The 26,251-nt window shown below is 39.6% G+C and overlaps 2 protein-coding genes across 8 annotated transcripts in view; one reads left to right on the top strand and one right to left on the bottom strand.

Annotated features, from left to right (window-relative positions):
• The window catches only part of COL4A5 (collagen type IV alpha 5 chain), a 224,922-nt gene extending 212,727 nt beyond the window's left edge, over positions 1-12,195 (bottom strand). For both annotated transcript variants that reach the window (XR_014835517.1, XM_021080780.2), the window contains exon 1: positions 11,795-12,195. Coding sequence is in view for 1 of the 2 variants with exons in the window: in XM_021080780.2 (XP_020936439.1) it covers positions 11,795-11,875 (81 nt within the window). In the remaining variant the exon portion in view is untranslated. The remainder of the gene's footprint in view (positions 1-11,794) is intronic.
• The window catches only part of COL4A6 (collagen type IV alpha 6 chain), a 322,865-nt gene continuing 307,385 nt past the window's right edge, over positions 10,772-26,251 (top strand). For 2 of the 6 annotated variants that reach the window (XM_085008127.1, XM_085008126.1), the window contains exons 1-3: positions 12,521-12,564; positions 13,476-13,566; positions 14,076-14,127. Coding sequence is in view for 2 of the 6 variants with exons in the window: in XM_085008125.1 (XP_084864251.1) it covers positions 13,871-13,881; positions 14,076-14,127 (63 nt within the window). In the remaining 4 variants the exon portion in view is untranslated. Of the gene's footprint in view, positions 10,968-12,520; positions 12,698-13,475; positions 13,567-13,640; positions 13,882-14,075; positions 14,128-26,251 lie in introns of those variants that run through there. The other 4 variants (XM_085008125.1, XM_085008124.1, XM_085008128.1 and 1 more) reach the window with 3 other exon arrangements.

Below are 26,251 nucleotides of genomic sequence, written 5' to 3'. Positions count from 1 at the left end.
AACCTTATCAAATTTAAAGACTTATAACACCAAAAGAAAGAAAGTGTAATAGTGACATAAGGATACAGAAGCACCTCAACAGACCAGACTACTGAGTTCTGATCTAGACCTGTACATATATATTCAACTGATTTTCAACAAAGCCATCAAACCAAATCAATGAAAAAAATGTTTTCCAGTATGGTACTGGAACAACTGGTTATCTGTATAGAAAAAAAAATCAGCCTAAAGACAAAAATCTGAAACTATAACTATTCTGGAAGCAAATATACAATAATACCTTTGCAACCTTGGGGTTTAAGATTTCTTAAGAGAAGACACAAAATACACTGAAAGGGAAGGAGCATGAGGGAGCTGGGATAATGGAAAGGTTCTATATCTTCACTTGTTGGCGGTTACTGAAATGTATACAAGTAAAAAAAATAATTGAGCTGTTCAACTAAGATAAGTGCATATCACTTTGTGTAAATGACACTTTAATAACTTTTAAAATGCAAAAATTAAAATGTTCATAGACACTTTACCTGTAATAGCATAAACTGTAAACAACTCAAATGTCCATTAACAGGTGAACAGAAAAAAAAAAAGTGTGGTATAGTGTGGTATATCCATACAAAGGAACACTGCTTAGCAAAAAAATATAATGAAGTAGAGATATATACCACAACGTGGATAAATCTCAAATTCTGAGAAAAAAGATCCAGAACAAAGAAAATGTACATATTACTCCATTTACATAACTCTGGAAAATAAAATGAATGTACAGAAAGCAGATCAGTAGTTACCAGGGGACTGGCGATAGGAGTAGAGAGGGAGGGAGGTACTACAAAGAGGCATGAGCATCTTTGCAGTGATTTATATGTTCATCATCTTTAATGTACTGATAGTTTTACAAGTGTATACCTAAGTCACAACTCCTCAAACTGTACACTTTAAATATGTGCATTTTATTTTATGTCAATCATACCTCAGAGTTACTTAAAAATTATAGACAAGGATTTGAGCTCAATAAAAAAGAAATTTTCTTCTAACCACCAGAAAATAGATTTATAGAGTTCAAAGAGACTTTGCAGGTATTGCTGGCAAGGTAGCAGCACCCGCTCTCTATTTGAGCACTTTTAGTTATTAGGCAGTCCAATTACAAAATAGCTTAACTGGAGTTCCCATCATAGCGCAGTGGAAACGAACCCGACTAGGAAGCATGAGGTTGTGGGTTCGATCCCTGGCCTTGCTCAGTGGGTTAAGGATCCGGCGTTGCTGTGAGCTGTGGTGTAGGTCGCAGACGCGGCTCGGATCCCGCATGGCTGTGGCTGTGGCGTAGGCCGGGGCTACAGCTCCCATTCGACCCCCAGCCTGGGAACTTCCATATGTCGCAGGTGTGTGGCCCTAGAAATGGCAAAAGACAAAAAAAAAATAGCTTAACTTATAGAAAATAATTTATACCAACAATTCCTATTACTTAACCATTGATTCTAGGTCTTGCCTCTTGGCAAATAAATCTAAAACCTTCCCTGAAATTCAATATTCATTCAACAACTAGCTATTGAGAAACAACTATATACAAGCAACCAGTCTATACACCGTGGTGAATACAAAAATATGTAGGACAAGAACCCTGGTTTCATGGGCTTTCCAATTTGGTACCTAAAAATAACTGTAACTTTAGCTCACTGTCTTTCTTCATCAGTGTCTCTCTCTGCTGTGGTTTAGAGAGTGAGAATGTTACTGATTTGCCAGCTGGACTGAAGATAGTAGGAAAGACATAAGTACAATCTAGTACATCTTCTATTTGGTATTTTAACTCCATCAACTAGCATGAATAATATTATAAAAATCTTATCACCAGCTGGCCAATCCATTAGCAAATCTGGTATACTGAAGAAAGGACTGCAATAACACTACTTCTCTGCCTCTGCAACTAACTGGATGCATCTTTCATCAATCATTTCACTTTACTATCAAATGATGGAGCTGGTCCCTGTAGAACAGTAGTTTTCAAACTTTTTGTTCTCAAGACTCTTTTACTCTCTTAAAGTCACTGAGAACACCAAAGCTTCCATTTAGGTGGGTTGCATCTATCAAGATGTACCACAGAAAATAAAACTGAGTAAGAACTCAAATTATTTATTCATTTAAAAGGAACAATAATGAACTCATATACTAACATATTATGCATTTTCATAAAAATTAATTATATTTCACAAAAAAATGATGAGGGATTGTTTTATATATTTTTTGAAAAATATCCTTAATGTCTGCCTTGACAGAAGACAACTGGATCATATCTGCTTCATTAATTCTGTTGCAATATATTGTTTTGGTTGAAATATATGAAATCTAGTTTTATGCAGTTATATATTTGGGAAACTGAATATTTTAATACTCTTTTAAGATAACTGTGGATATTCTTGGATACTATGCAAAAGTTCTGCAAGTGGTAGACTCTTTAAGGTAAGCTGCAACATAGAATCTTATATCTATTTAATTTTTGCACTCAACTACATTAAAAGTCATTGATCTATCTTGTCTTTGAATAGATCATTTAGCCATGCTTGATTCTGTAACATGATGCATTAGTAATATGGAAGATATTAGTTCACTGAGATTTGCAGAACTTCCAAATGTCAACACATTATACAATATGAAAAAATCATACACAGTCATATAATTACCAATCTCAGAAAAGGCTAAGTTCTGGGAAGTTGTCAAGCCCATAAAGACAGATTTGAATTTTCTAAAATTCTAATACTTACTTGAAAAGCTCAAATTTTTATTGGCAACAAACACTGCCAGTTGTTTTCCTTGAAACGATAGAATCACTTTGCTCATTTTCCAGAAAATTCCTGCCAGATACCCAAGTCTGAATAACCAAAGCTTGTCTGAGTCGCTCTTTCAAGTAACAACGTGTTCCACGCAAAAATCAGCTAGTCAGGCCACAACTCAAACAACTGTACTAGCTCTTTTCCTAGAAACAACAATATTACTTCAGCATACGGAAGTGGTTTGTTTATAATTCCCAATTTGTCATTCAGAATTTTTTAAATATTTATACTCAAGGGTCAACATTTCATAAAATTAAGGCTACTTTGAGGGCATTGTTAAGTGAAATTGGCTTTTTATCCTCCAAGAGTATGAAGAATACATACTATAGATTAAATAGTAGGAAAATTTGGTATACTTCACTGTTTTACCCACCACCAGTGTAAATGCAACACAGTGAAAAAGGCAAAACAGTTTGCAAATTATTGTTAAAACAGTCCTCATGATCCTCCTGATAGGATCTCAGGGGACCCCAGACCACACACTTTGAGAACCCCTGATCTAAAGGATCCCTAATGTCTCCCCAACACTAAAATGTCTATAATTATGCCAATAGCCACCATTTTTCATATGTACAACACTGTAAAACATCAGTTTCCCTACTGAGTAATGCATCTTACAGTTAACAAATCTGTCAATTTCTTACAAATCTTTCAGTCCTCTGATCCTGAGGATAAACTAATGAAGTTGTGAAGCAGGAACTTCTTCCTTCCTAAAAGAACGCTGATTTTATTTGAATTTTCCTGCCCTCTACCTGTGCTAGGCAGCAGTGTGCTTTGGTGTGTGTGTAACAGGGTGTCGGGGGGGGGGGGATGTGTACATCACTGGCCTAACTCTTCCTTTCTGGTCCTATTCCACTTGCCCATGTACTGGTGTAAGCATGTATGTGGAACAATTCTAACCAATCAGATATAAGGGTGAAGGTATGGGACTCCTGAGAATGTTTTCGCTGCTGATAAAAAGGGACACAAACGAACAGTTCATACTCTTCTTCTGCATGGTGGTGTTTGCCTGCCATCTCTGGAACTGCTGCAGCAATCTTGCAAAGTATGAGGGATGCTAGCCTGAAGCAGTAAACTGATAGGCAGAGTAGGGCAGAGCAGAGAGTGGCAAGAACCTAAGTCATCTTTTGGCTGAATTAAGCTTGGAGGTACTCTCTCAACTTTTGTCACGTGAGCTAAAATTTGGACTTGTTAAGGCAGGTGTATTAGTGTCTTCTACCACTTGCAACAGAAAACAATCTGATTCAAACAGGCACTAGTAGGCTGTTCCAATACAGAAATGTTTCACTACATCAATGAGATTAAAAGATCATGGATAGAGAAGGACCTTTTCTCCTTCTCCGGAAAGTCCTAGAGAGCTCAAAATACAGAACACATGAAATGATTTTTTCACAAGTGTCCCACTCTTAATACCATTTCCCCTTATGAAGTTCAAGTATCTCCTTCAGTATTCCGTGAGTGGCATACACACTATCAGAAATTTTGGAAACAAATCAGCTAGTTCTCTTACAAAGAGAACTACAAAGAGTGTTATTTGACTGAATTATAAGATGATACAAATGCCAACAGAAATTCTTCCAGTTCTATTTTAGTACTCCCTGTCAAAAAACCAATTCCATTAACCGGCCTAGCACTTGCTCAAAAAAAGGTGCTTACGTCTCTCCGCAAGTTAAAAAGGAAAGCTAATGATGATACCAGATTTAGTAAAGAATTTTTAAAAGTTAAAAGTGAAATTTAGTAAAAGCCTATTTCTTTTATAACATTTGCCTTTGGTTGCCTTTGATTAGCAAATAGCGAGGGATTTGAGGTTCCCTTTTCAACAGGGTAGCAGGTAGCATCACAGACCACACTTTTGGTAAAAGGCCAGCAGAAGCTTCTAAAGGAACAAAGGGCAGTTGGACCTGGACAGATTATGAAGGTAAATAAACTCAAGCATTGATGCATAAAATGAGAATCTGGTTTGGTAAAATGAAAGAAGCTTAGGTATCAGAGATCACAGTAAAGATGCTGCTCAAAAACACCCCAAGAATTACTGCCATTAAAAACAAATGTAATGAAGATTTAGTTAAGTGGTTGGGTGGTTCACTTGGTTCATTTATAATGTTAATTAGAGAATTTGTTTTCAAAAATCGCTTCTGTTCCATGGTTGCTATTGTCAGAAAGGGATGAGATGATGGAACGATTACATTTTAAAAAGAAAATCATTAGAGGATAGGCCCAAATCTGCCAACCAACTGGCAATCAATTGAGCATCAATTCTATAGTCACTGTACTAGACAGCAAAAAATTATTAAGACTGTCTCACAGGTACTCTTTTACACTGCTGATAGGAATATAATTGGTAAAACCATTCTGGAAAGTAATTTGGCAAGAGCAGATCCCTTTCATTCAGAAGCTTAAAGTTCAGCTATTCAAATGCCACCTGGAAAAGCCATAATGTATAACAGTCTGTGATTTTCTGGAGGAATACATTAGAATTGCACAAGCCACAAGGCTATCATAAAGGCAGTAAAGTCACTTAGCTAGTGAGGAAACACAAAGAAAAGGTAAAGGGGGGGTGGTACAAAATGGATGGGGGACCTCTCATTCCATATGTACTTACAAGTTTGTTGCTCAAAAGAGAAGATAGGGCTGAAACAGTATCACCCCAAAGTCGAAAAAATAGATTAGCCATTAATGGGGGGGGGAAATAAAAATCAAGGGACAACACTAGGCAAAGACACAGGTATTTAAGTGTAAGCCTCATAGGCAGCTGTGAGGCTAGGGAGTAGGAGAGAGAATAAAGGGGTCCCCCATTTTTGATGCACTCCAAAACTCTCCTGCGGGAGGGGGAATGTCAGCGGGTTCGGAGTCTGTTACAACCTTCCTAGAGCTAGGAAGAGGTCAGTGGGGGGGAGCAGTCATGAAGTATCGGCTCTATCTTCTTACAGGGGAGAAATAGAGTGGGATGTATGACTTAGAAAATTAAATTGCAGGCCCTTGAGGCTGAATGGCCTAGGTAATTATAGTAAAGAGTTATTAGAGGATGAGCTGGTGGGTGAGCCTATCTTGAGAATCAATCCAAGTGACCAGTCATTCAAAGGGAATTATTCACCTTTTCAACATGACTTTTTTCTGTACTATCATGAATGAAAATAGGGACTAAGAAAAATCTCATGAGCAGGTTCTAGAGCTAAACCGCCTTAGTTCAAATCTTGGCCCAATCACTTATTAATTATGTGACTCTTGGTAGTTATTTAACTACCCTGTGAGTCTGGGATTCCTTGTACATAACATAGAAATAATATTATCTGCCTAACAGGGTATAATATAGTGACCACTAAAAAAAAATGTAGCTATCACATCTGTTGATCCAGCCTTTCTAAATGTTAGGGTTTTGTTGCACGTAACAAAGACGTAAACATAGTGATGATCTTTAACCCAATAATTAATTCCCCATTAAGGAGGCAGTACTAACAAAATAACACAAAATATGGAATAAGAATCGTTGGAGTTCACTGGTGCCCAACTGGTTAAAGATCTGGCGTTGTCACTGCTGTGGCTCAGGTTCAAGCTCTGGCCTGGGAACTTCAGCATGCCACAGATGTAGCCAAAAAAAAAAAAAAAAACCCTGTTTATTACAATGGCTAGAAACACTTGAAAATTAAAAATATATTCTATAAAAGTGAACAGGCAAATTAACTTGGTATATATAAATATAAATTGTATGCGATCACATATATTTTAAAACTAAGAATTTTAATAACATGGGAAAATGCTTGATAAATGAAAAGACATTAACATATAAATTTGCATACAGAGTAATTTCAAATTTTTTAAAATTTTAACCAATCTACTTTTTTAAGAAAATATTAGATACATAAGTAAAATCATCAAAACAATACGAGTTATTTCTCTGCTGTTGGTAAAAGCGTGGAGAGCTTTTTGTTTTCTTCTTTATAATTTTCTCTATTTTTCAAGTTTCCAACATTAAGCATGTATTATTTTTGTTATCAGACAAAATCAACATATAAATTAGTTGAATGAATGAACAAATGTACAGTTCTTGCCTTCAAAAAGTCTATAATCTAACAGAAGAGATAAAATCCCATAACACAAAATGCTTATAAGACCAAATACATTTAAATACTAGACAAGAGGCTAAGTATAACAAATGTTCAAAGAAGGGTAAAATCAGCAACTGATATAATAGTAAAGAAAAGCTTCAGAGAAGAAATATTTATTCTCACTAGCATGTAAATTCCATGAAGGCAGGGACCCTGTCTTATTCAGTTTTATCCATAGTGTCTAGCACAAAATGATTTACATATCCCTGAAGGTGGGGAGAGAACACCACATAATGATTTACTGAATGAATATCTTCTGAATGAATGTAAACATTACGCTGAAAATGAGGAAAGATTTGGATCCACAGGATACGAATGAAGACGGAGAGCCAAAGCATACATACAGTACTCAAGAGTTTATAGGAAAGCTCACCTAGGCTAGAATGGAGGGAGTATATTGTAAAATGTAATGAAAAATACGGTTGAATGAAGGGAAAGCTCATGATAGACCTTGACAATCAGGCAGAGAATTTGAAAGTCAATGCAATAAGAAATGGAAGTCAAGTAGTTTGAAATGACAGTGAAATTAAAATTTATTGAGCATTTACTATGTACAAAGTACCCTTCCAAAGCTTTACATAACTTCTCTCATTTTATCCTAAAACTACTCTGACATAGGTACCACTGGGCCCCTTTTTCTAATGAGGAAATTAAGGCTTAGAAGCTCCTACTTGTCTGAACCAATGACACCTCACCAGTAATGAGCATGCCAAGCACCCACTATTCAATAAAAAGAATCTGAGCTCCTTAGAAAAGTGACTGATTCCAGGCTTGGGGTAGGGAAAACAGAAAATTAGTCTGGAATATCTGGTGGTGCCAGAATGTTAAGAGAATGCTCAAAAAAAAAAAAAAATGATGGGAACACACTGAAAGGACACGGGAGCCAACTGGGAGGAGATTCTATTGGCCAAATCTGGAGTAATATCAGCAAAAAAAAAAAAAAAAAAGTAAAAATAGCATAATTCATTATAACTCATAGAATAAAACAAGAAGCCATAAGTCCATACTGCTCTAAATAATAAATAGATAAAAATAAAGTTATTTGTTACAACAGAATTCAATAAATGCAAAAAATGCTGAAAACTGATCATCATTTGGCAAATATCACACCAGTAATTACTCAAGTCAGAATCCTCAATAGATGCTAAAAGAGTTGGCAAAACTATGATGAGAAACAAGATATGTACAATATTTCTCACAATATTGCCCTATGCAGTCTTATAAAATCTGCTCACTTTGTCACTGCAAAGGGAAAAATTAATGACTTTACAGAGCATAAACTTTAACCAAGGTACCAATGTTAACTTAAGGTAAAGAGTCTTATGTGTTTCATACATATGTCAAAAGCCAAGTAAAAACATAGGAAAAAAAGAAAAAAAAACATAGGAAAACAAGGTACACACTCTTACACTGTCACAGGACAGCTACATATGTAAATATATGCACAAGACTAAAGTTATAGAATTAGATATGATGGGTGGGTAAATTGGTGTAAACAGAAAAAGTGAATTGAACATCTTAAGCAAAGTGCACTACCATATACACATACCCTGTGTTATCACAATAGACATGCTGCAGGCAAGTTCAATATATTTAAAATTATCATGGAAACGGACTACTTAGAAGTATAATAAGGCAAATCGTTCTTCAAAACAGTCATCTACCACAAATTACACTTGTTTCATAAATGTAACTTTTATATATGTGATTGTATAAAATCATACAATCTGCAACAAGCAATTGCTTCTATATCGCTTTTAAATTCTCTCTCTATAAACAGACATACACATAGAGAGCAAACTCATCTTTTTATTCTAAACCCAGAGCTGTTTCCATTATACCATGATGCTTCTCCTAACATCAGCAGGAAGAGATGTAATCCCCATTATATTTTCCATTTCACCTCCTGTGTCTCCCCCCGCCCCAAAGAAAAGAAAAGAAAAAAAAAAAAAGTAGGTAGCGGAGATCCAAATACTAACACCAAACGCATATGTCTCTATAGACCACATACTAAAGAGGCAGTACAGGACAGTCATTAAGGGTAAAGAATTTGGAGACAATCTGCCTGGATTCAAATTTCCAGCTCCAGAACTTGCTAACTATGTGACTGAGGCAAGTTAATTAACCTCTATGATCTGTAGCTCCTTGATCTGGAAAGTGGGAATAACAATGGTATATGCTCCATAGGTTTGTTGGGAAGATTAAATATGATAAGGTATACCCCCATATCCTTACAGTGCCTGGCACACCGTAACCATGCAAAAATGTTGCTATGATAATAAGGCTCATAAATTCTCCCTATGGAGCAGTATCTCAGAGGAAAATGGTTCCCTGGCCGCAAACCACTCTACTATCCTTAACAAATTGTTGCTGCTGGTCACAAGGGAGAGAGTATATTTAAATTACAGAAACCTATCCACTCTACTGCGCACACACACACACACACAAAAGTTACAAATATTTGTAGAGTAGTATTTCTACACATTATATCCACACATCTAAATATATATCCTACTGACAGTGAATATAGGTATAATTACCTTTACATAAAAAAAAAAAAAAATACGTTCTTTCCATCACTTGAATTGACCGTTCTAACTAAATCTGCCTTCTTCCCTTATTGCTAACCTTTTGGAATAAGATTTACTTTATTCCTCCTAATAAACCTTCTACCTAAAAAAAACTTCCACATATTTGTGATATCCCAATCTGGCATGACTTCAGAGATGAAGAAATCACTTAACTATGAAAAATTAAAGCAATTTAAGTAGCAATGCTCCACCTGCAATAAAAGTCCCAATACTAGACTACTTCAGACAACAAGCAGCCCCACTACCATCCAGTTTACTCTGGAGAAGGTCACCAATATCCCCAGCACTAGTATGGAGAGCAGATACCATTCATATCTTTGAGATGATTAAAACATTCATCTAAGATATTAATGTGTGAAGCAGAAAAAACAAACCCTGCTTTTATTAGAGGCACAATATACTAATGACAGGGAAAAGGGATATAAAATGTTCTTTAAAAAGTATGTACAAGGAAATAGGAAAAAAACTGCATGGTGTCTTCTATAATTTCTTCATGAACACCGAATCGTTAAAGAGTCCAAGAAAGCAAACTTTCTCCTCAGTGTAGTCAATCATGAATATTTTTAATATAAAGCCATTTGATATAAATTTAGGTATAATATTGCTATACATACCTGTATGATTGGCATCTGGTGCACATTTATTAATAACAATGTCAAAAGAAAAAAAAAGAGAAATATTTAATCAAACAGCCACAAAATCATGGCCCCTGAGCCAAATGCCACAGGCTGTGAGCACCAAAATAATGTTTTTAAGAGTAACTATTTTCAACAACACAATTGTAGTTTTATTCAAGGGTCTGTAGCCCTACTGAGCGGCTAAACCTTAGCCCATGAAGAAGCTCTGCATCAAAAAAGCAATTCGAACTCATCTATCTACTCTGATGGAGGAAAAATTATGGCAAGTGTAATTAAAAACATTTGATATGCATGGCTTTTCAACAGAATTGCCATCATTATTATGTTGTGCTTAAGCGTAATAGGATAGTTTTCATACCTTGAGTACACACTTTCTGGAGGATAGGAGGAGGGCAAGGTAATCTGAGGCTGGGAGAGTACAGAACAGCTAAACAGCTAACATAAAAGTGGACCCAGATAAGCTATATCAGAGCAGTTGCATATAAAGAATTGGTAGTCACTCAACCATGTGAAGGCCTAAGCCATGATCTCATATTAAAGTGTTTTTAAAACCACCCATTATGTTCACTCAAATATAACCTTTAAATAATTTGTCACATGCTTAATTCTCCAGCGGTTAAGTGAAATTAAGGATGATGGGTTTCAGGCTGGAGAACATTTTCTCTGCCAAAGCCATTCATTCCTTTAGATCTACCTCTCACCCCCAGAAGGACAGTCGGGACGACCCAGATACCTTTCCAGAAGATATACTGGGATTTTAATTCTACGTTCCTGAAACTGAGTGGAACTTCTTGCTCTGTCATTTCACAGGTACTTCCTCCTCCACTCTCCTTTAAACCAGAACACTCATTCTCCTTTGAAAAAAAAAAAAAAAAAAAACCTCTTTTCCTTTAATTAAGGGGTAGGCAATTTCTCAATTTGTTTCAGGTGCCTTAGTAAGCTAAAAAAAAAAGTAAACAAAACCCAGAACTTAAAAAAAAAAAAAAAAAAAAAAAGACGCAGAAGACCTGAAGCCTGAGGCCATCCATCTTCACCTCATTCTTCTTGGTCTGTTACCTGAGCATTTGCAGCAAGGATGTCAAAAGGGAAACACAATCACTACAGAGGCTTTACTAACCAGAGGTGAGGTAGGTTCATGTTGCTGAAGCAAAGGGCAAAAGGGAAGCACTTCGTGGGCGCGCTGAACACTTTGGTGGAAGGTGGATTTTAGAACAGCCAAAATATGAAATTATCGAGAGAGTTTAAAGAGTGTGTGGATTGGGTACAACTAGTAAAAAGGTTAGCTAGCAGGTAGGGAAGCACCGAGGGCGGAGGGTGGGGAGGAAAAGTTTTAAATCTCCACCAGAGCCTAGTGATCAATTAACAGGCATCCTCCACCCCAGACTCTGCTCTTGCCCCCAGAGCAGCGAGCAGCAGGAAAGCAAGCAGCCCTATTTTTAAACACTTAAAACCTCTCCGTTGGACTTCAGAAGGCTTGGGTTACTAGCGGTGTAAATAATGTTTCTTCCTAAACAAGTGAAAGGCACATCTGAATTCCCTACCAAGGCGTAGGAGAAAAGACGGTAAAGGGACAAAAAGTGATTTCAGCGTGAGAACGAGGTGATGGGGTGGGGGTGGGGGGAGAAGGAAGGACTTACCGCAGCCTCTGCGGGCTGCCCCCAAAGACTCAGGGCCAGTAAGAACAAGCCGGCAGCAAGGCTGACTCCACGCAGTTTCATTCTTCTCCGGCTCCCGCAGCTCCTTCAGCACCCGCACGAAATCCCTGGTTGACTCTTACCAATTGACATAATCTTGAGGGTTTACAGGGAGAAAGCTAGAGCCGGAGAGGGACAGCAAGGGTGTCCCAATTGTGCCGGTCGTCTTGGGTGAAGAGAAAGAAGCTTTTTAGGAGTGTAGGGGGGGAAAAAAAAGAAGCCGCAGCAGCTATTCTTCCCTCCCCCCCTCCCCTCCCCAAAGCCGGTCTCTCGGGAGCACTTTTCCCTTCTGTCCAGACTTGCAAACTTTTTCCTCGCGCAGGTCCCACAGATCTACTTTCCTCCCTCTCTTCCCCCGCACCGCCCCCTCCCCACCAGCACTGGGGAATTTGAGGATCACTCCGCCACAGCTTTAGGCTGCACCAGCAACCTGCGAGGGAGTGACGCTCAGTTATTTGGGAGGAGGGAAACTTCCACACCGGTTGACTGCGCACCCCGAGTCCCACCGGGGAGCTTTTCTATTCGTTCACTTGCACCTTCCCTAGATACACCTCTTCCCGGCCCAGTCCCACTCTCATTGGCGTGAGCGCCAAAGCCAATTACAAATGGACCTGAGCTGGGACTATTTTCTAAGCGGATGGATCGCAGAGACATGGTTCTTTTTATTGTTAATGATTAGAAACATTTTGGTCGCTGCTCCCAGGGCTGCTGAGGTTAGTTGCCTGCCACCTGCTCTCAGGACAGAGTTTCTACATGCGATAGAAAATGTGCAAATGTTAGAAATGTATAAATGTTTATATAATTAAATACATGCTCATAACCGAAGAATTAAGAAAATGAAAATATGTACGTGGGTGAAGTCTTTATGCGCGTTATATACCTATAAGATTTGGGAGCGGTCAGTAGGTATTAGTAATTATTATATGATTGAGTGTTATGGTAATGCTGTCATATATTTAGCTTTATTGAATGCCATAATTCATATTTAGCTCTTATATTGACTAGCATAAAAGGTATTGACTTTCATTGCAGTTGTTTTTTCGGAGGGATTTAGGGCAGGGAATTAAAACAACTTTAGTGCAATTTTCCTTAACACTAACACAAACTCATAATTGGAAATATTTATATGGAGTTAATGGCAGTTGAATTGTCTCCCACATAGACTTGAACATTACTGTGGTAATTCTGATATATGGGGTGTTTTTTTAAAAAAAAGCACGGACAGGCCCAGTAAATAAATATTTTATGTGAACTCCTTGGAGGATCTTTCAGGGATTTCCCGAAGAATTCTTCAGAACAATTGGTATCTCAGAGTCTAGAATTTACCACTTTAGAATCTTTCAAGGCTTTGGATCTATCTCACGGGGGCCCACTCATCCTTAGGCTCTACTCAGTTTAGCGTAAAATTTGAAACTCCAGAATCCACCACCGCCACCATCACCCCAAGAGCTTAGTATACAATCAATTAGAATGAGTGTTGTATGCATTTGGGCAAGTATGCAAGGGCACTTTGGGGCCCATTTGTCTATGTGAAGTAGTATGTCTTAATCTATGCATATGTGTAACAGTTAAACGTAGTTTAAGAAAGTGTATGCTGCATAGTTGCTTACATCTTATTATATAGGTCTGTGGGCCTGTGCATGAAGCTGTGGAGATGCGTGGGAATGTTCTGGGCAGAGGTGCCTGAAAGTGAGAAAGACGACCGGCAGCCCAAGGTAGGGGGGATGATTGACAGCAGACAGCCCCGCCCCCTTCCCCTCCATTCCTTCCTCTCCTAGTGCATGGAACTATCTTTTGAGTGCGGCAAGTTGTAGCGGGCACCGCTGACCGTGTTTCCCTTTGGGGCACCTTTTTAACTAGAAGCTGAGTTTAGTTTCTTCCGAATTGAGCCACTTCGCCCCCCTACCCCATCCTCCTGAATAAGGAAACAGCCTCCAAGCATCAGCGGAGCCCAGATGAGCCGGGGCCGCGGAGCCGCTTAGCAGTCTCCCGGGACCCAGCTCCGGAGGAGCCGCAAGCATGCACCCTGGGTGAGCTGTTGCTGCCCCGAGCTCCCTTCCTCTTTCCTACTCTGGGCTGCTTTGCCGCACCGGGACTATACTTGCACTTCTGTCATTGCAGAGAAAGTGGGGGCAGGCAGCAGCAAGGGGTCGGGGGTCTGTGGACAGACGCAGGACCCTGTAGCCTAGAAAGCCCATGTTATTCACCCTCCCTCCCGTTGCAGGTTGTGGCTGCTCCTGGCTACTTTGTGCCTGACCGAGGAACTGGCAGGAGCGGTGAGTCCCTTCAGACCCCTTTCCTTCCTGCCTTGACCCCCTCCCCATGCCTCCACTTGTGTTTATGTTAAAGGATTACAGAGGGCTGCACTATAAAAAGTTCATGTCACGCTCATTTTTACTGGGAGTTTATGGGGTTCTTAGAGAGGAATGGCATAGTGTCAGGCTAATGCCTTTGGGACTCAGGCATCTTTCTGTCCCAAAACTTCGTAAGGGAAAAGAAAGTAGAAGACCCAAGAAGCAGGCATTTCTGAGCCTCTCCCCAGAGGACTTAAGATGATTGACATCTGATGCCTTTCTCTGCATCGATCTCCAAGGCAGAAGAAATGTAATTTTCCCTGGTCTGCAAGAGCATCAGTGGGTACATGAGTTTGAAATTTAGGAGATCACAAGGAGTAGGACTTGAAAGTGCCGCGAATGTTACAGAAGTTAAATTTAAGTATTTCTTATGAGTCCTTTGACGGCACCAAATGACATCTGCGTTCTTTAACTACCTGAACTGCGCTGATAACCACTAGCTGATGTTCAGAGTCTGCCTGAGGTTTCCTTTTACTGGTTTTTTGTGTCGTCAGAAAGTTAAACGTTAAAGTGATCAGAAGAGAAGAAAAAATTCTAAAAGTTAACATTTCATAGGCTGTTTAGCTATCATCCATCAAATCAGCTAGACACTGCAGGCAAAGGAATTTCTGTAGCCCTTTGGTCAAGAAAAATTTAATGCAGCCCAGAAAGTAGAGAGGGCCCTCCCATGAAATTACTAGGATGAATTACCAGAGGTGGAGTAACCCGAAAAATCAGAGATGCTGCAGTTTTCCAGACTCACTAGCAACTTATGCAGGCAGAAATAAAGGTAACTCTTGAGTTCAAATATGAAGTTGTCCAACTATTGAATACTGTTTCACTGGTCTATTAAAAACAACCTCTTAATTGTGAGAGCCATTCATGTTATGTGTGACAAACACGTTTATATATATATATATATGACAGATAAATATATATTCCAAATATTTACCTTATGGGTTTTGCCAATTTTAACTGCTTGGCTCTATTTTTAATACTTTAAATATTTTAAAACACCGTTTAGAGATCCATACTTAATTCAACCCAGTAAAATTACCTAATAATTTTATGGGAAAAATCAATTACTTTGTTCTGGTATATGTCTTTAAGAAAATATCAGAATGAAGTGAAAATACTTCTCTTAATGAAAAGAGGATGATGCCAGAAACCTTGTTTTAACATTGTGTGACCCCTTAAATCAGAACATGAGCTTTTATGTCAGCAAATTCTAGGCTTCATAAGCAGAAGTAGTGATCTGGTTTCTGCACACTTCTCTTACTGATTCCTCCAGTTGACACGTTTAGTTATGTGAAACCTTGAGGCTCAATACTACATTTATTGAAAATGCCAGCTTTTGATTAGTGAACAATTTGTCCGGGAATCTTGCCCCTTGTAAACATGTCATGCTTGGGCAGAATACCCTGCACCAAAACCTTTATTTCAGCCTCTGGCTGATCGTATTCAGTGTACTTTTGGGAAAAGCTCTAACAAATCATTCTGTGTAACTGGAGACTTCCCAAAGACCGCATGCTATCAGGCGATATCCTTAAAAATCCCTAGAAGGATGTTGCCATCGTGTCTTAGGAGTATCGAAGCATGTATCCAAAAATCAAGCACTGCTTTGGTGTGTGGATTTTAGACTCTGTCCCATTGTTTTACAGTGTCACCTACCATGTCACCATGACTGACCCTGTTTTACAATGTCACCTACTAAGTCACTGTGACTGACCCTAATTAGACTAAAATTGACCCTGAGATACACTGACAATATTTTTTTCCCTTAAGTTCATAATTGTTTCTTTACCTGTTATTTAACTTCTATATAATAACTTCGATATTGTGAAGCTAATTTTTAATTTTTAGAAAAATGGCAAAGTGAAAGAGGAAAGTAACAGGGTAAGTTCTCAAGAGATGAATTTCTGAAGGGAAGGGTTTTTGGTTGTTTTTTTTTTTTTTTTTGGTACTCTTTGTGCTGAGTTCTCATCTACATTGACTGTTTCTCAACTTTTACTCTCAATTCCAGTTTGTCTTTTGGGTTTGTAAGGTTTTTCATCTTTCAGATGGTTCTAAACATTTGGATATTCTGTACCTTTTTGACTTACATTAATGAAAAATAGCTTATAAGTAGATCGAGAGGAACTGTGTTGTGCTTCACTATAAGAAAATCTCTTCGGAGTTTCCGTCGTGGCGCAGTGGTTAACGAATCCGACTATCAACCATGAGGTTGCGGGTTCGATCCCTGGCCTCGCTCAGTGGGTTGAGGATCTGGTGTTGCCATGAGCTGTGGCGTAGGTCGCAGACACGGCTTGGATCCCGCGTTGCTGTGTCTCTGGTGTAGGCCGGTGGCTATGATTGGAGCCCTAGCCTGGGAACCTCCATATGCCGTGGGTGTGGCCCTAAAAAAAAGGACAAGAAGGCAAAAAAAATAAAGTCTCTTCACTGTGAGAATTACGTTGCAGATGATGGAATATTGGTGAATGTTTAAGATAGAGTTATTTGGGTGCTTTTGAGTTCCTTCTTTGCCAGAGTTTATAAAGCAGTGCTTTTGAAGGAATGGAAAGCTAAATGTTAAAACCAAGGCTTAAATAATGAATTGTCATTCAATTTCTTTTAGAAGAGTGCTGATCTTCCTTTATGTGAAATATTTGCACAGTTTATCTGGCTGTGATAGAACCTCTTCTTTCAAAATATCCATAATCACTTTAGGTTATTGAGGACCTAAGGCACAGCACACAAAGATTTATTTAAACGTAGTCTCTAACTCTGTAGGAATTTACTTTCTCAGACAGTGGAGCTCATTTTGTTCCTTAAAGGATAAATTATTATCTGCATCATGTTAGAGAAGGGACTAGAAAGATGCATATCTCCCCATCAGCCAACATGTTTAGGAGTTAAAAGGTGTCCCAGATTAGTCAGGGTCCTTATGTTTATGTTTGTCCTTATGTCCCAAATCTGCTTTCACAAAAGGCTGTGATAGAACCAAGCATATTTAAAAGTCAAAGCCCATGGAGAGAGTTATTTCAGTGGGGAAGGGGCAAAGGGGAGAAAACACCTGTCTGTTATCAACTCTGCATAGAGAACAGGTAAAGTGCCTAAAGCCATTTTCAAATCAAGGTCTGATGGTAATACAAACTTCTTAAAGCTGTGACTCGCTCAGGTTGGTCCTCCTTGACAAGGTGATTTTCAGTAATAATCACAGTCCTCAAAGTATGGATAGAGTGTTAAGGTTTTTCAGAAATGGAGAAAATCCCTTCCTAATCTAAGGATCAAGAGAAGTAGATTTGGGAGTTCCCGTCATGGCGCAATGGTTAATGAAGCCGACTAGGAACCATGAGGTTGCGGGTTCGATCCCTGGCCTTGCTCATCGGGTTAAGGATTCGGCGTTGCCGTGAGCTGTGTAGATTGCAGACGTGGCTCAGATCCCACGTTGTTGTGTCTCTGGTGTAGGCCGGTGGCTACAGCTCCAATTAGATCCCTAGCCTGGGAACTTCCATATGCCACGGGAGTGGCCCTAGCAAAGGCAAAAAGACAAAAAAAAAAAAAAAAAAAAAAAAAAAAGTATATTTGCCTCGTTTGGGGCTGTCTCTAGAAATTCTTTCTTTTTCTTTTTTAAAACAACTTTATTGAGATATAGTTTACATACCAACATTCACCTATTTTATGTATATAATTCAATGATTTTTAGTAAATTTACCAAGTTATACAACCATCACTATGTCCAGTTTTAAAACATTTTCATCACCCCAATAAGATCCTTCATATCTGTTTAGGTAATCCCTATTCTGACCCCCAAGCCCAAGCAGACATGAATCTACTTTTCTATCTCTATAGATTTGTCTTTTCTGGACATTTCATATAAATAGAACCATATAATATATAATCTTCTGCATTTGGCGTCTTTCACTTAGCATAATATTTCTGAAATGCATTCATGTTGATGCATGTATCAGTATTTTACTCTTTTTTTCTTAGTATTGGTATTGGTTTTTTAGTGTTAGTATTCCATTATGGATAAATCCCATATTGTTTATTCACTCACCAATTGATGGACATCTGGGCTCTTTCCACTTTTGGCTTTTATGAACAATAATGCTATGAACATTAATATATAAATCTATGGACATTTATTTCTATTGAGTGGATGGAATTGCTAGGTTGTATGAAAACTTTATATTTCACCTTTTAAGAAACTGTAAAACTGTTTTCCAGAGTGACTGTACCATCTCACATTTCCATCAGCAGTGTATGAAAAGTTCCAGTTTCACTACATCCTGGCCAACACTTGGTATTGTCGGTCATTTTGATTATAGCCATCCTGGTGGCTGTAAAGTGGTGTCTCATTGTGGTTTTGATTTGCATTTCCCTAATGACGAATCATGTTAAGCAACTTTTCAAGTGCTTATTAGCCGTTTGTATCTCTTCTTTGGAGAAATGTCTATTCAAATCTTCTGCCCATTTAAAAATGTGATTGTTTTATTATTCGGTTGTAAGAGTTTTTTGTATATCCTTGTATATTTTGGATATGAGTCTTTTAACATATGTACAATTGGCAAATATTTGCTCCCAGTCTGTGACTTTTCATTTTCTTAATGTGAATTCTTAAAGAAGTCTTCTGCTTTGCCTGTTAGCAAATATCCTATATCAGCTAGCTATGAATAATTGGTATATATATATATGTGTGTGTGTGTGTGTGTGTGTGTGTGTGTGTGTGTGTGTGTGTGTATGGACATAGAATATATATGTTGGGATGACTGGAGATATCTATGTATGAGTACATCAATTGAACCATCAAATGACTGCATAAATAGGTAACACAATAGATGATAGTGTAGTTACATTATTGACAAGTCAAAAGAACCATTTTCAGATAGGAGTGGAAGGGAAAATAGATATTTAATGTGCTACTAAAGAAGATAGGTATATTACTATACCACAAATTTGTATTGTTATATATATTTTGTCTTTTTGCCTTTTATGGGGCCGCTTCCCACGGTATATGGAGGTTCCCAGGCTAGGGGTCGAATCGGAGCTGTAGCCACTGGCCTATGCCAGAGCCACAGCAACACGGGATCCGAGCCACATCTGCGACCTACACCACAGCTCACCGCAACACTGGATCCTTAACCCACTGAGCAAGGCCAGGGATCGAACCCGCAACCTCATGGTTCCTAGTCAAATTCGTTAACCACTGCGCCACGACAGGAACTCCCTCTTGTTATATATTGTGATGATCGTATTTCAGCATAATTGGTTTCTATTGTAATCCCATGTATTTTATCGAATACATTTAAAAATATTACTCTGAAAGGGAGTCTCTAGGCTTCACTAGACTGCCAGAGTAATCTGTGGCACTGAAAAAGAACCCCTGTAGTTGTGAAGTTGGTTTTTACAATAAACAAATCATCCCTGTCTAAGGCATCTTCAGGTGTGAGGGCCTTTGTATCGGCTACAAGTTCCAACAATCTTTTAGATTCTAGGCATATTGTGGAGTCTCCAGTAAATATACCTCTGTGTTCTCTAGGACCTTACTCAAGCCAGATCACAGGAACAAAGTATGCCATTCCTTATTACTTCATTAATAGAATAATGAAACAAATATGTTGACATTAATTATCAGTACATATTGGTTTTTGCTTGCTTCAATTATATGTATAATTCCATAATTTCACCACTATGCTTAAAGTATAGAGTTGTCTTATCCTGTGTAAACAAGACATACACATATACAAAGAACGTATTAGGAATGCACCATGCTCTATCATTATTATTTATTTTATATTTTAGGCTGCACCTGTGGCAGGTGGAAGTTCCCAAGCAAGGGATCAAACCTATGCCACAGCAGCAACCCCAGCTGCTGCAGTGACAATGCTGGATGCTTAACCTGCTACACCACAAGGGAAATCCAGCACCATGATGTATTATTAAACTACCAAGTCCAGAATTCCCATTGTGGCTCAGCAGAAATGAATCTGACTAGGATCCATGAGGACACGGGTTCGATCCCTGGTCTCCCTCAGTGGGTTAAGGATCCTGTGTTGCCGTGAGAGACACAGCTCAGACCCTGCGTTGCTGTGGCTGTGGCTGTGATATAGGCCGGCGGCTACAGCTCCAATTCAACCCCTAGCCTGGGAACCTCCATGATACCGTTGGTGCAGCCCCAAAAAGACAAAAAAAACAAAAAAACAAAAAACAAAAAACAAAAAACCAAACCAAACCAAAACTATCAAGTCCTTTTAAGCTGACTAAATGTCTCAATGAGGCAGGTCCTCTAGCTTGTTTTGAAATCTAACAAATATAAATAAAATACCTGATAAGCATGCCCAAGGGGAATGAAGAGAAAATTGGCTAAGAAGAATTACCCATTCTCTTACCTTCTGTAATTTACCCCCTCCTAGGTTTTTTCTTCTACAAACAATAATGACGTTTCCTCCATTACATAAACAAATACAATTTTTAAAACCAGTGGCTTCATTTTCCTCTGTTAGTCTAACCCCCTCAATCACATTACCACCAAATTCTTGCTCATTGTCTACTCTTCTTCAATGACCATGTACCCTTAAGCCTATTACAGTCCAGAATGAGGCTATTCCACCAAAATTGCCCTCTTTCAAGTTACTAATGGGTACCTAACTGCAAAGCCCAATGGTTTCATTGCAGTGCCCATGTCTGACGTCATTTACTGCAGTGTTTGACATTTTCCAATCATTCTGAACCTACCTTTCCTGCTTTGTCTTCCAAGACACGGTGCCTCATTGTTTCTCCTAACACTTCTCTGATTATTTTTTTCATTCCACATTTATTTATGGAGCAGCCACTGTATTCTAAATGGCACACCCAGCCCTGGTGACATTGCGGTGAACTGGTCAGGCTTGATCTTTGCTGTCATGGAGCTTACAGTCTTCAACACTCCCTGCTCATAAAATGGTGGGTTTGCAGAGTTCCCATCATGGTGCAGTGGAAACGAATCCGAGTAGGAACCATGAGGTTGGGGGTTCGATCCCTGGCCTCGCTCAGTGATTTAAGGGTCTGGCGTTGCTGTGAGCTGTGGTGTAGGTCACAGATGCGGCTCGGATCCTGCGTTGCTGTGGTTGTGACATAAGCCAGAGGCTGCAGCTCTGATTAGACCTCTAGCCTGGAAACCTCCATATGCCACGGGTGTGGCCCTAAAAAGACAAAAAAAAAAAAAATGGTGAGTTTGCTCAGCATCTTATCCTTAGCCTTCTTTTTGCCTCAGCAGCTCTAACTATGCCTCTTATACTTTGATGACTATCAAATTTATATTCCCAACTCCAAGCGTTCATTTCCGATTATCTGCTAAGCTCTTGCACTGATATCTTAATTAGTTGGCACATAAAAGCACTTAAAAGGTGCCTAGAGCTTAGTATAAGGCACTCAACCAATGCCAGCTGTTATTATGTTGTGTTGCCCCAAAACACAGTGTATCTGAAAATGAAAACGAGTTTCTAGTCCTTACCACGACATTCCCACTACTCTCTTTTTTATCTTTGCTAAATGTCGTCACCATCTACCCAGTTTCAAGCTAGAAACTGTAGAATCAGGCACGAGCTCTCATTTATCCTCATCTTCACCATTTCAATTAGTTTTATCAAAAATCTGCAGAATCTAGTTTTCTATTCAAAGTCTAATAGTTCTAAATCTCCTCATCGTATGTAAATAACTTCTTAACTAGTTTTTCCACCTCCTGACTCCATTCTAATCTCTACACTGCCACCAGAGTTATTTCACTAACAACAGATCCAAGTATGTTATCTCCTGATTTAAAAATTTGATTGGTTTCCTCTTTCTTCCAGGATTAAAATACATGCTCCTTGGCTCGACAGTTTGAAGGGCCTTCATTATCAAACCCCAGCTACCTTTCCAGCCTCCTGTTTGAGTGGTTTTTTCCCTGCCACCTCTCCTTCTCAAACACATTATGTACATTACACTTCATTCATACTGAACTTCTCTCCATCCCCAAAACAGTTTATATTCTTTCACATTTCTTTGCTTCTGCATATGCTGTTCCCTCTATCCAGAATGTCTTTCTCCATCATTTATACCTTCTCTACTTAGTAAGATCCTACTCAGTCTTTTTCTTTTTCTTTTTTTTTTTTTTTTTTTTTTAGCTTTTTAGGGCTGCCCTCATGGCATTCGGAGGATCCCAGACTAGGGGTCAAATCAAAGCTGTAGTTGCTGGCCTACACCACAGCCACAGCAATGCCAGATCTGAGCCACATCTGTGACCTACACCACAGCTCACGGCAACGCTGGATCCTTATCCCACTGAGCGAGGCCAGGAATCGAACCTGCAACCTCATGGTTCCTAGTTGGATTCGTTAACCACTGTGCCACGACGGGAACTCCCTACTCAGTCCTTAACACCTGGAATAAATGTCGTTTTTCTCTATGAAATAGCCTCAGACCTCTTCAGAAACAAATTATTCTTCCTTCTTCTAGTAGTGCTTCCAAGGTTCTTTGGGCCCCTTTGGTGGCCCTTACCACGTAGTTGTGAACTTCCTATGCTTATGTGTCATGTTGCCCTCTTCAAACTCAGAATGTCCAGGATACTGCCAAGCATATAGGAACTGATCAATAACAGATCTATTCCAGGAGTTCCTGTCGTGGTGCAGTGGTTAACGAATCTGACTAGGAACCATGAGGTTGCAGGTTCAGTCCCTGGCCTTGCTCAGTGGGTTAAGGATCCAGCATTGCTGTGAGCTGTGGTGTAGGTGGATGTGGCTCGGATCTGGCGTTGCAGTGACTGTGGTGTAGGCCGGCGGCTATAGCTCCGATTGGACCCCTAGCCTGGGAATCTCCATATGCTGCGGGAGTGGCCCTAGAAAAGGCAAATAGAAAAAAACCACAAAAACAAAAACCAGACCTGTTCCTAATGGCCTGTAACAACTGCCTTTTCCTGTCTATCTAAGGAATTACAAATGCTAACTCTAAACAGTTGCTTCAGTGGAAAATTAACCATCTTTTTCAATGGAATAATGTTGAAGAGAAAGGACTCTGAAATCAGACTTATGTTTGAATGCGCCCTCTGCCCTCTGCGTGACTTAGGGCAACTCTTTTTACCTTGCTGAGACTCACTTTTCTCCTCAATAAAAGAGGGGGGGTCGGGTAATAACACATTCCTCCTGAGAGTGTTGAGTGATAAGGAGAGATAACGTATGTGCAGGTACCATTCACCAGATAGTTGCTAAATCCCCACTCTATCACCTCCCCAAGTATGCGCTATTTTGTTGAATGCTGAGCGAAAATTTAAAAGTGTTTCCCAATTTTGACGACTGATAGATGACAAGATGAGGAAAAGGGTGATGTCAGAGAAGACCCTCATTTGTAGATTGTGTGTCGAGAAGAATGACCTTGTATGTCTTGCGTGTCTTTTTTTTTTGCCTTTTCTAGGGCTGCTTCCATGGCATATGGAGGTTCCCAGGCTAGGGGTCTAATCGGAGCTATAGTCTTGGCCTACACCAGAGCCAGAGCAGCAAGGGATCTGAACCGTGTCTGTGACCTGCACCACAGCTCACGGCAATGCCGCAGCTCACGGCAATGCTGGATCCTTAACCCACTGATCAAGGCCAGGGATCGAACCTGCAACCTAATGGTTCCTAGTCGGATTTGTTAACCACTGCGCCATGACTTGCGTGTCTTTAATAATGACATGTAATGACTAGTGCTTTATGTTTGACAAAGCACTTTCTGAACATTATTTTATTAGCTGCTCAAGATTACCCTGTGAAATATACAGGGCTAATATTTTCAGCTGAGAGATTAATTGATTTATCCAAGATGACAAATTCAGCAAATAGTAGAATTTGGGTGAAAACCCATCCTACTGTGCTGTCCCTCTATTTCATGCATTTTTATCATGTCTTATCTGGACTCCTACAACAGGCCTGACTGTTCTGGTTTCACTCTGCCTCTGCCTCCCACCCCCTCTCCTAATATCTATCCTCTCTGCCAACAAAGGGCCTGTTCTAAAACACAAATGCAATCCTGCCACTGCAAGGCCCCCTATACCCATCATCATCTGGCCCTGCCTACCCATCCAACCCCATCTCCTTTATTTTTCTCATACCTAGGTGTAGACCACAGTATACTTTTGATGTTGGCTCAACGTGCCATGTACAATCACTCTTCCTGCTTTTCCTTTGATTGAAACACCCTTCTTTTATCATCCTCTGCCTTCCTCCTGTCTGTGAATATTTTTCTGAAGTCATCCCTTCTTTCCTTCCTTTTTTTTTTTTCCTTTGCTGTTGTCCATGGCATGTGGGCATGTGGAGGGTCCAGGGCCAGGGATTGAACCCACACCACCACAAAGACCCAAGCCTTTGCAGTGACAATGTGAGGTTCTTAACCTGCTGTGCCGCAAGAGAACTCCCATCCCTTCTTTCTATCTTTCTGTCTCTCTCTCTGTTTTTACCTCCTTTCTTTCCTTCAAGGAATATTTATTATATGTCTTATATGCACCAAACACTATGGCCGTCCTGCTTATTTGAAGGACCATGGCAAGTACTAAGCCAGTGAGGCTGGAGCAAGGGGATGATGAAGGGGAGGGAGGGAGGCAGAGCACTGTGTAAGGTGAGGCTGGAAGAACAGGAAAGGCCCAGACATGTCCTGTATTCTTACTGGCTCCTGACTGCTTAGAGCATTTACCTAATGCCTGTGCTAAGAGTGTCCTTCTCTGAGTGGACTGTAATAGGCATTATAGTTATTGCTGGCCATCTATTCTGCGTCCAGCACTGGCAAATACTTTATGCATGGAGGGCTCACTCCTGTGGCACATACCTACCCCTTCCAGATTTATAAAATTTAGGTAAACCTTGACATATATGTCTTTTCTCAAGCTTTTTTTTTTGTGTGTGGTGGGAGGGGTTCCATGTTTTAAGTCTAAGATCTATGTCCTGATTTTTTTCCCCTTTATGCATTATAGTGTGATTGAAAAATAAAGAGCCCCCAGTGGGTTAAGGATCCAGCATTGCCGTGAGATGTAGGTTGCAGACACGGCTCGGATCCTTTGTTGCTGTGGCTGTGGTGCAGGCTGGTGGCTACAGCTCCAATTAGACCCCTAGCCTGGAAACCTCCATATGCTGTGGGAGCTTCCCTAGAAAAGGCAAAAAGACAAAAAATAAAAATAAAAAATAAAAAATAAAGAGCCCCAAGGAATTCCCTGGTGGTCTCGTGGTTGACGCAGCACTTTCACCTCTGTGGCTCAGGTTCAATCCCTGGTCTGGGAACTGAGATTTCACATCAGGCCACTACAAGCAAGGACCAAAAAAAAAAAAAAAAAATGAAAAGAAAGAAAAAAGAAAAAGTAAAAGAAAAAAGAAAGCTCCATATTGGAAGTCAGATGTTCCTCGGATCAGATATACACTCCATCATTAACTATGTGGCTTTAGGACAAATCACTAAATATATTATTAGCTATAAAATTATTAGTATTGTTGTTACTCTTCTCCCACCACTCACGTGACTGCCTCTGTACTAAGAATGGGTGGTGAACCCATGTGCAGGGCCGGGAGAATCTAAGAGAAAATTGTTTAATTATGTGTCGAATTTGTACTTCAGGCTACCTAAAGGTAGAAAAAGAGTTCGAATTGCTGTACTTATTCCAGTTTTCCCAAAGCCACTTCTGCCTGTGCAGCCCCTACCTTTGTGACCTCCTGTGGAGAGCAGGGTACTAAATAAAATTATGTCTGAAGATGCTTCAGGCATCTTTGAAGTCCCAGTTCCCCTTAATCTAACAACAGCAGGGCTAGTTGGCCATTCTCTCTCCATTGTGTTGCTTTTACTGAGGGGGTTTGGTGCCCTTCAGTGGAAAGTTCCCTGGCCCTAAAGCTCTAACAGCATTTACCTCAGAGAGACCAAGATTTCCCAGAAATATCTGGGACTTCTGGCCAAGAGGCTGAAATTAGTCCTTTGGGAGATATTTTCTCTGGGGGAGGGAATGAAAGTTAAGTGGTATTTCTCCTTTGCTCTGTAAAGTTTTAAGTGACCATTTTTTTTCTTTACCCAGAGAGAAGAGGGTTGGCAGAGAAAATCTAAAATGCCTAGAATCCAA

Source organism: Sus scrofa, chromosome X (genome assembly GCF_054392235.1).
Source record: "Sus scrofa isolate SSC_HxYL_T2T_F1_AM1 chromosome X, Sscrofa_HxYL_maternal_Yorkshire_Landrace_v2.0, whole genome shotgun sequence".
NCBI classification, from domain to species: Eukaryota; Metazoa; Chordata; class Mammalia; order Artiodactyla; family Suidae; genus Sus; species Sus scrofa.
Note: the sequence above shows the minus strand (reverse complement) of the source record. Positions and strands in the feature narration are given on the sequence as shown.